The following is a 10,419-nucleotide window of genomic DNA, read 5'->3' as shown; positions in this document are numbered from 1 at the left end:
AGTGAGGTCAGCGAAGAGGGCGTGGCCAGGGATACACCCTAGAGAGCGCAGGCGCGAGATGAGACTAAAGGCTGCTTAGGGTGGGGCGACTTCCTGTTTCGATTCTGAAGCAAGGTTGGCCTCCTGCAGCCACCGTAGAAGGGGTTGGGTTTGCTCTTCTCCCGCCAATTTAAACTGGCGGGATGGGGCCTGAAGAGGTTAGGGGCTGTTGTGTGAGTGAGGAAGGGCACTGAAGTAGTTGCGTGCTCCTCTTTAGTTGCGTCAGCTGCAGGTGAGGATGGGGAGCGTGTGGGTGGGCTCCGGCCGCAGCGGCAGCGGCGTCCGCCCGTGTGGAGGCGTTTTCCTCTGGGCGCCGGCGGGAGAGGCCGGAGTCGGGGGTGGGTGGCGGCCGCGGTGTCCAGCTGAGAGCCTTTGCGTGTGCAGGCCTCGCTGACCTATCCGACTCGCCCGCCGCCGCCGGCGTGGTCGCCGCGCGTCCACCGAACCGTGGCTGTCGTCTGGTAGAGTGTCCTCCCTCCCTGCGCCGAGAACGAAGCCGGGCTTGAACCCGAGATTTCGTGCGGCCCCGCCTCGCCTCTCCCGCGCAGCTTTCGGCCCCTGCCCCGGGGCCTGCGTCGCGGTGCCCCCCGCACTGCTTGTCACCCTCTTCCCTTGCCAAACGCGGCCCTAAGCGACCCCTCCCGCTCTCTGTCTGCGCATTAAAAACAATCACTACTGTAATTATTTGTGCACTTATTTTTTTTTTGTAACTTTAAAACATTTTAAAAAGATCTGTCATCCGCTAGTTCACCCCCCAAAATTTCTTTTCCTTTTTTTTTTTTTTTTTTTTTTTTGGTAGGGAGGCAGCGTCACGGTTAAGTCAGGCATGGGTTCGCTTAGGTGTTTTGGGCCAGATATTTAATCCCTGAGCCGTGTTCCTCGTTTGTGAAAGGTTGTGCAGGTGAGGGGAATAAAGCGTTTGGGCTCCCGCGTCCGCTCTTCCCGTCCTGTCCACCAGAGTTCTTGGTGCCGAGACGTTTCTCCCTGTTCACAGCCGGGTTCCCTGGCCTAGAAGAGAGCACAGCGCGCGGTAAACTAGACATCGGTGAAGAGTGAGTGACGCATGTGGCAAAGGCGACTCCTGAGCGCTCACTACAGCTTACTCCGCTGTTTGGTTGTTTGTTTGTTTTTCCCCTTCTGTCTTCATTTTGTCCCCGTTCCTGTCCAAACAGCAGCCGCTGAACCTGTTCTGACTTGTTTAATGTCTGGACCTTGGCTTATGCTGTCAGCTAAGAACACTTCTCTTGTGTCTAAACAGCTTCTGTTGCCTCAGGTTCCCAGCCCGGATGCTACCTGCTTCCACCAATAATGAATGAAACTTCTGAGTCTTTGCCATGGACTAAGCATTGTCCTGTGAACATGTAAAATGGCCACAGTCTTGCTGTTTCATAGATGAGAATTGATGAACAGGAAGATGTTTCTTGCCCGAGGGCAGACACTGTCAAAGACACCCAATCAAAAGTGGTTCCTTCCTTCTTCGGTGTCTTCCGCAGATTTAGAACATAATTCTGTTCTAAAACTTCTCAACACTTGTAATCATTTGGAGGCTGTTCCCCAGCAGTCTTGACCCAGCCGTTGTTTTTCATCCTGGTCTCTGCCCCCACCTAGACCTCAGATAATAGGAACTGGGGAAATCTTCACTAGCGAAATGGTTCAGTGACTCTCCTGAGGTTTCACATGTAGTTTTTGGTCCATTCAAAAACCTGATCCACTTTTTTTTTTTTTTTTTAAGAATTGCTTATTAATTTGAAAGGGTTATACACAGAGAAGGAGAGGCAGAGAGAGAGAGGTCTTCCATCTGCTGGTTCACTCGCCAGTTGGCTGCAACGGCCAGAGCTGTGCCCATCTGAAGCCAGGAGCTTCTTCCAGGTCTCCCAAGGGGGTGCAGGTGCCCAACCACTTGGGCCATCTTCTACTGCTTTCCAAGGACATTAGCAGGGAGCTGGATTGGAAGTAGAGCAGCCAGATTTGATCTGGCGCCCATATGGGATGCTTGCACTGCAGGTGGTGGGCTTTACCCACCATGCCCCAGCCTGATCCACTTTTTTCCTTGTCCCCTCATTCATTATTGTGTAATGATGCTGTCAAAACATTAGTGAACCTTGTTCTTCGTTCATCTAGAATCTCACCATCCTAAGATACCAGAAACTGTTGAACTAGAGGCCAGTGTTGTGCAGTGGGCTGGCATCCCAAAAGGGTGCTGGTTCGAGTCCCAGTGGCTCCAGTTCCAGTCCAGCTCCCTGATAATGTGCCTGGGATAACATTGGAAGATGGCCCAAGTTCTTGGACTCCTGCACCCCTGTAGGAGACCCAATTGGAGTGCTAGCTTGCTTTCATCCTGGCCCAGCGCTGGCTGTTGTAGCTATTCGGGGTTTTAACCTGGCATATGGAAGATATCTCAATGTCTCTTCCTGACTCTAACTCTCTTTTTTTAGTGAATAAATAAATCGTAGAAAACAAACACTCTCTCTGTATGAAATACATAAAATTTGTTCCCTTTATATAAATAAAAAAAAGTTGAACTTTAGAGCATATGCTTTTTTTGCCCCCAAAGATTTATTTATTTATTTGAAGTCAGAGTTACACGGAGAGAGGAGAGGCAGAGAGAGAGAGAGAGAGAGGTCTTCCATCTGCTGATTGACTCCCCAGTTGGCCACAACGGCTATAGCCGGGCTGATCTGCAGCCAGGAGCTTCCTCTGGGTCTCTCACATGGTTGCAGGGGTCCAAGGACCTGAGCCATCCTCTACTGCTTTCCCAGGCCATAGCAGAGAGCTGGATTGGAAGTGGAGCAGCTGGAACTTGAACCGGCGCCCACATGGAATGCTGGCATTGCAGGTGGTGGCTTTACCTGCTATAGCACAGCACAGGCCCCAGAGCCTATGCTTTTTTACTGTTATTCTAGTTAAAGTTTCATTTCAAATGAAAACTTGGTATAATTTCAAGCTATTGAGCAAACAGTACATTGGTAAGATAGGAATTGTTGGTTCGCGTGTTGTATGTAATTCAATATGTTTTTATCTCTATAATAATTTAATTCCATTTGTTTTATTGGCTCAAAGGGTCTACTGACCACAGAAGTAATATGAAGACAACTCCTTATGTGTTGATATTAGTTTTTGTGATTTTGTTTTTTGAGTAACCCTTTTTATTTTCCAAGGAATTGAGTTCTATGTGACAAGATAATTTGGTCTCTAATTTTACATGTTGTCCAGGAGAGACAGTGCTTCCCGACCAAGGAAGACAAGCTCAGAAACATGTGGAATGACATTGAACTGCTGACAAGTGATGATACAGGAAATGGGTACCTAACTGTGGGTTCAAGAAAAGAACATGGAACTGCTTTATATCAAGTCGATTTGCTAGTCAAGATCTCCTCTGAAAAGGTAATAACTAGGACACTGTTTCAGCCACACAGTTTTTACTGAGTGCTAGTCATCCTCGTAGCCTCTGGTTAGTGCTTTGTAAGTGAATCAAGGTTCAGTCAGATTGCTGGAAATTTCCATGTAAAATTGGCATCCTTTGAGGATCAGTTGTTTATTTGTTTGTTTTTTTAAGATTTATTTGTTTATTTCAAAGGCAGAGTTAGAAGGACAGAGAGAGGGAGAGTTTGTTCTTCTGCTGATTAACTCCTCAAATGGCCACAACAGCTGAAGCCAGGAGCCTGGAGCTTCTTCCAGGTCTCCTACATGAATGCAGAGGCCCAAGCACTTGGGCCATGTTCTGCTGCTTTTGCAGGCACATTAGCAGGGAGCTGGATAGGAAGTGGAGCAGCCAGTACTCAAACTGGCGCCTATATGGGGTGCTAGCGCTGCAGGCTGCAGCTTAACCCGCTATGCCACAGTGAGAGCCTCAGGATCAGTCTTTCTTTCTTTCTTTTCTTTCTTATTTATTTAAAAGATTTATTTATTTGAAAGTCAGAGTTACACAGAGAGAGGAGAGGCAGAGAGAGAGGTCTTCCATCCGATGGTTCACTCCCCAATTGGCCGCAACGGCCGGAGCTGCGTTGATCAGGAGCCAGGAGCCAAGAGCTTCTTCTGGGTCTCCCACTTGGGTGCAGGGCCAAAGCACTTGGTCCATCTTCTACTGCTTTCCCAGTAGAGAGCTGGATTGGAAGTGGAGCAGCCAGGACTTGAACGTGCACCCATATGGGATGCCGGCACCACAAGCAGTGGCGGCTTTACCCGCTAAGCCACAGTACCAGGCCCCTGATAGGGTTTTAAAAATAGAAATTGGGCCTGTGCTGTGGCGTAGTTTGTAAAGCCTCCACCTGCAGTGCTGGCATTCCATGTGGGTGCCGGTTCAAGTACCAGCTGCTCCTCTTCTGACCCAGCTCTTTGCTATGGCCTGGGAAAGCAATAGAAGATCGCCTAAGTCCTTGGGCTCTACACCTGCATGGGAAGACCTGAAGGAAGCTCCTGACTCCTGGCTTCAGATCAGTTCAGCTCTGGCCATTGTGGTCATTTGGGGAGTGAACCAGGGGAATGGAAGGCCTCTCTCTCTCTGGCTCTACCTCTCTCTGTAACTCTTTCAAATAAATTTTAAAAAGTAAAATAATTCTTTAAAAAAAAGAAATTGTTCCTTTATGCAGCGTTAAATGCATCCATTATTGAACTATATGCCTTTAGCAAACCATACATGAATCACATGACATATAAATGCTATTTTATTAGTAGTATGGATATTTGACACTGAATTGCTTATTGTTGAAGACAAAAATGTAAAGTATGCCACAAGTACTGTAATGAGAAAATGACTTTTCGTTATTTTATAATACTACCAGGAGCCTTAATATGTGGACCCCACCTGACCTCTGAGGGCTCCTGTGGGAAAATATTAGTGTATGTCTTGACTTCGAATTCAGTTAACTAAAATTCTGTGTTATTAGCTTGGGGCACATACCCATCAACTTAATTTTGAACGTCTATGTTTAAAGCCCTGTGCTAGCCATACATTTAGAACATCTTTTAGGATCTTAAAATTAGGCAGATAAGACACAGCAGTAAGATATTTTTAAAAAATTTATTTATTTGGAAGGTAGAGTAACAGAGATCTTCCGTCCTCTGTTTCACTGTGGTCTCGACAACTGGGGCTGGGTCAAGCTAAAGCTGGGAGCCCAGAACTCCATCGAGGTTCCCTTGTGCATAGTAGAGACTCAAATATTTGAGCCATCATCCACTCCTTCCCAAGCATATTAGCAGGAAGCTGGATCAGAAACAGAGCAGCTGGAACACAAACTGGCAGTTTAGCCTGCTGTACTACATGCCATGTTAAGAGATATGGAGCTGTGCAAGTCAGTGTATGCCAATGGAATGGTACAGCCACTGACTGCTGTAGGAACTCGGAGGATGGAGATCTCACCATGAGCAGTGGGACTACCCTTGTCTCGGGCTTTAAGCAAAGGAGAAGAAAGTCTAAGTGGAGGGAACAGCATGAGCAAATCCCTAGGGGATAGAGTGCAGTTACTTTACAGTGCTTTGGTCTAAATTTTCACTTCTTGAAGAAGCAGGTGAAAAGAGTAGAACAGTGATCGGAGTGCGGTAGAGTATTCAGGAATTACATGTGGAAAAGATGATTAATGAAATAGGCATAAGATGTAGTTATTGGCTTATTTTTTCAGAAAAATGTATTAAATTATAAAGTTAAAATTAAAAAACCTATAAAATTAAAAATGTGTTTAGTTTATTAAAAGTTTATTAACATTTATTGAGCAAATGTCATGTGCAAGACTGTCTTTTACATGAATTAATTTAATCTCTATAAGGGTGAATGTTGTGGATATTATTGTTTTTAAAATTTATTTACTTATTTATTTGAAAGAGTGACAGAGAGAGAAAGAAAGAGATCCTCCATCTGCTAGTTCACTCCCTAGATGCCCACAATTGTCAGTGCTGGTCCAGGTGGTAGCAAGATGCACTTTGTCTGGGGCTCCCATGTGGGTGATTTGGGCCATCATCTGCTGCCTCCCAGGTGTATCAATAGGAAGCTAGATCTGAAGCAGAGTATCTAGGACTCAAACTGGCACTCCAGTACGGAATGCTGGTGTCCCAAGTGGCCGCGTAACCCTTTGTGCCACAACACCTGCCCCGTAGGTATTATTATTTTTAAAGATTTTATTTATTTGAGAGGTAGAGTTACAGACAGTGAGAGGAAGAGACAGAGAGAGAGGTCTTCCTTTCCATTGGTTCACTCCCCAAATGGCTGCAATGGCTGGTGCTGCGTGGATCCGAAGCCAGGAGTCAGGAGTTTCCCTGTCTTGAACGCGGGTGCAGGGCCCCAAAGACTTGGGCCATCTTCTGGTTTCCCAGGTCATGGCAGAGAGCTGGATTGGAAGAGGAGCAGCCGGGACTAGAACCGGTGTCCATATGAGATGCCGGCATCGCAGGCAGAGAATTAACCTACTGCACCACAGCACTGGCCCCTGTAGGTATTATTGTTCCTGTTTTACAGAGAGTCAGTTGAGGCATTGGCCCAATCACTCAGCCTGTAAGCAGCTGAGCTTTTCTCAAACTTTAAGGTGTTTAACTACTTCAGAGTAGATGCATGGGGAAGCTCTAATTATCAGAAGTTGAATGTTGAAGACTCAGATTTGCCCTGTATACCTATTTGTTTTTTAACTGTTTTTTCAAATATCTGTCAATTCATTTGAAAGGCAGAGCTACAGAGAGAGAGAGAGATCTTCTGTCCACTGGCCCACTCCCCAAATGGCTGCAACAGCTGGAGCTGGGCTAGTCCAGTCCAAAGCCAGGAGTCAAGAGTTTCCTCAGGGTCTTCCTGATGGGCGGCAGGGGTCCAAGCATTTGGGCTGTCTTCCACTGCCCTCCAGGTACACTAGCAGGGAGCTAGACTGGAAGTGGAGCAGCAGGGACCTGAACCAGCACCCAGATGGGATGCTGGCATGGCAGGTGGTGGCTTTATCCGCTACGCCACAATGCAGGCCTGTTTTGTAACTTTTTATTTAGTTGATTCATCTAGTTGATGGGCAGAGAGAGCTCTTTCGCATCTGCTAGTTCATTCCAGAAGTGCATTTGATCACTAGGGCTGAGCCAAGGCTGAAGCCGGAGCTGGGAACCTCATCCATGTCTCTCACGTGGGTGTCAGGGACCCAGCTGCTTGAGCATCATCTGTTATCTCCCAGGGTGCGTGTGAGCGGGAAGGTGGAGTAGGCACACAGAGGCAGGTATTGAACCTAGGCATTCTGATATGGGATGTGGGTGTCTTCAAAAATCAGAAGTGGGAGGGCCACTGTTTGTAACACTAGCATCCCACATCAAAGCGCCAGTTTGAGTCCTACCTACTCCACTTCCTATCCAGCTTCCTGCTAATGCACTTGGGAAGGCAGCAGAAGATGGTACAAGTACCTAGGCCCCTGCTACCCATGGATGGAGTTCCTGGTCCAGACCTGAACGTTGTGACTATCTGGGGAGTAAAACAGCAGATAGACAATCTCTCTATCCCTGTCTGTTCCTCTCTCGTTCTGACTTTCAGTAACTACATCTTCAAAAAAAAAAAGAAAAGAAAAATCAAGGGTGGGCATTGTGACACAGCAGGTTAAGTCCATGCTTGGACACCTGCATTCCATATGAGAATACCTGGTTGAGTTCTGGCTACTGTGTGCTTCTGATCCAGCTTCCTGCTAGTGCACCTGAGAGGCTGCAGATGATGGACAAGTGGTTGGGTCCTGCCACCCATGTGGGAGATCCAGATGGATTTGCTGACTCCCATCTTTGGCCCCTGACTATTACGGGCATTTGGGGAGTGAACCAGTAGGTCCGAGATCTATCTCTCCCTCTGCCTTCCAGATAAATAAATACATCTATCTTTAAAAAATAAGATAAAGCTCATACATTTTACATAAAGATTCAGCTTTTCCTGACAATTTAGAAGGATGGCCATGGCAGTGTGTTTCCTTGGGCTGGTGTTATAGAGCCTGCTCTCTTTCATTTCTGTGGGGACACTTCTCCAGCTCATAGTCACCAGGGTGCTCCTTGCTAGCATGTCCATGACACTGAGACTTTAGGCTGGTCTTGGTTCATTTACTTATTAACATCTGGTTCCTATAGCTCAAATATGGCCTGTTTGAAACAAGGATATGTGCTTGGAAATCTTTTGCCCTTTCCAAGCCATCCCAGACTCTTTTCTGGCTTACGATCCTGGAGAGATATAAGATATGTAAAGAAAAACTTGATAGTTACACTGAAATGAAAAAGGTCTGTCAAGTTTTAAAATTTGGTGTTTGGGACTGTGATACTATTGATAACTGTTGTTAAACTTGTATAAAATGCTTTAATTTCAGTCATGTTCCTCCTTGCCCCCCCCCAGGCTTCACTGAATCCAAGGATACAAGCGTGCAGCTTAAGTGATGGGTTTATTATTGTGGCAGACCAGTCAGTGATATTGCTTGACAATATCTGTCGATCCCTTCAATTGCATCTTATATTTGGTGAGTCTGATGTCATGAAATGAAATAAATTGAAAGTCAATTATATCTTACTACCAAATTCTGCTGTATTACCTTTTCTTTTCTCTGTGTTTCCTAAGAATCAAAATTAGACTAATTTCAAGAAAAAAGTACCTTTTTTATATTGGGCTATAGATTCAAAGGATACTAAGATAAATGATCCTTTCTTTCAGTATGTCCAAGGAGAAACCTGTAAGTAGAGCAATAATACAGTTTACTTGCAAGGTTTTTGAGTTAGAATACTGAACATCTGAGCCCATTTGTGTTCAGGTTCCTGAATCGTATATAAATTCAATGTCGATACATATTGGATACTTGTAGATTGCATAGTACTGTAAAAATCTTTTGAAATACTTAGTAACTACTTCAGTGATTAAAGGGTTTGCTTTAAGTCTATATAGTCCTGGACTTAAGTGTGAATTAAGAGACAAATCAGTGATTGTGCTGAAATTAGCTTTCTCATAATGTATCTTTTCCACACTTTTTCTTTCTTTTAAAGATTTACTTTATTGGGGCTGATGCTGTGGCATAATGGGTAAAGCCACCACCAGCAATACCAGCATCCCATATGGGCGCTGATTTGAGTCCCGGCTACTCTACTTCTGATCCAGCTCTGCTATGGCCTGGGAAAGCAGTAGAAGATGGCCCAAGTCCTTAGGCCACTGCACCCACGTTGGAAACCCGGAAGAAGCTCCTGGCTTCAAATCTGCCCAGCTCTAGCTGTTGCATCCATTTGGAGAGTGAAGCAGCAGATGGAAGACCTCTCTCTCTCTCTCTGCCTCTGCCTCTCTGTAACTCTGTCTTTCAAATAAATAAAGTAAATCTTTTTTAAAAAAATTTAAAAAAAAAATTTAAATTTATTTATTTGAAAGGCAGAGTTAGGGAGGGAGGGAGAGACAGAAAGAGGACTTCCACCTGCTGTTTCCCTAGCTGCAACGGCTAGGGCTAGGCTGATCAGGAGCTAGGAGCTTCATCTGGGTCTCCCACATGGGTGGCAGGGGCCCAAGCACCTGGGCCATCCTCCACTCTTTCCCAGGCATGTTAGCAATAAGCTGGATTGGAAGTGGAGCAGCCAGGACAACTGGTGTCCATATGGGATACTGGGAGTGCTGATGGAGGTTTCACCCACTATGCTACCACATTGGCCCCATTTCCACACTTTTTTATAAGATTCCTCAAGTGCATAGAATTCAATATTTTTCACCAAAATAAGTACCTTTTAGGTCCATTTTCCACAAACTTTTTGAAGTGTACTTTTGTTAGTGTGAGAACAGCTAGAAAGGAATCAGGTGTGCATTTGAGAACTTGGTCTTGATCACAGAGTGGAAGCAAGACATGCACATTTTATGGAATTTTAATGTACCCACACTGATCAGTCTACAAGATTCAGTTTTCTTTCTTTTTTTTTTTTATTTAATAAAGTTTTATTTTTTCCAAAATGTACAATGCATTGGACCTGCTCACGCATCTTCACCCACAGCTGGGGCATCTCCCCGCTTGGTGTTTCTGGTGTAAATCACTTGAGCTCTGTGCTTTGAAACTAGTTTGGTAAGTCCTTTACTCAGGAGCTCCTGCAGGGCTGCCCTGGCCAGGGACCCGCGGATCTTCAGTCTCAGAGACCACGGCCGGAGATATGAGCTTGTAGTTGGGAACTTCCTTACAAAGCTTGTCGTACATAGCTTTGTCAGACAAGACCAGGTTATTGAGCTTGTCCCGAACTTTGCCTTTATTTTTATTTTTTTTTTTATTTTTGACAGAGTGGACAGAGAGACAGAGAGAAAGGTCTTCCTTTGCCGTTGGTTCACCCTCCAATGGCTGCCACGGCTGGTGCGCTGTGGCTGGCGCACTGCGCTGATCCGAAGGCAGGAGGCAGGTGCTTCTCCTGGTCTCCCATGGGGTGCAGGGCCCAAGTACTTGGGCC

The 10,419-nt window shown here is 45.7% G+C and overlaps 1 protein-coding gene across 3 annotated transcripts in view; it reads left to right on the top strand.

Moving 5' to 3' along the window:
* The first annotated feature begins 103 nt into the window (after positions 1–103).
* The window catches only part of KNTC1 (kinetochore associated 1), a 101,633-nt gene continuing 91,317 nt past the window's right edge, over positions 104–10,419 (top strand). For 2 of the 3 annotated variants that reach the window (XM_062181879.1, XM_062181877.1), the window contains exons 1-3: positions 104–271; positions 3,253–3,423; positions 8,360–8,480. In XM_062181879.1, the coding sequence (XP_062037863.1) occupies positions 3,295–3,423; positions 8,360–8,480 (250 nt within the window). In that variant the 5' untranslated portion in view covers positions 104–271; positions 3,253–3,294. Of the gene's footprint in view, positions 272–871; positions 1,092–3,252; positions 3,424–8,359; positions 8,481–10,419 lie in introns of those variants that run through there. The other variant, XM_062181878.1, reaches the window with a different exon arrangement.

The sequence above is a fragment of the Lepus europaeus genome, chromosome 23 (genome assembly GCF_033115175.1).
Source record: "Lepus europaeus isolate LE1 chromosome 23, mLepTim1.pri, whole genome shotgun sequence".
NCBI lineage: Eukaryota > Metazoa > Chordata > Mammalia > Lagomorpha > Leporidae > Lepus > Lepus europaeus.
The sequence above is the reverse complement of the archived record's forward strand: the minus strand, read 5'-3'. Positions and strand labels throughout refer to the sequence as shown.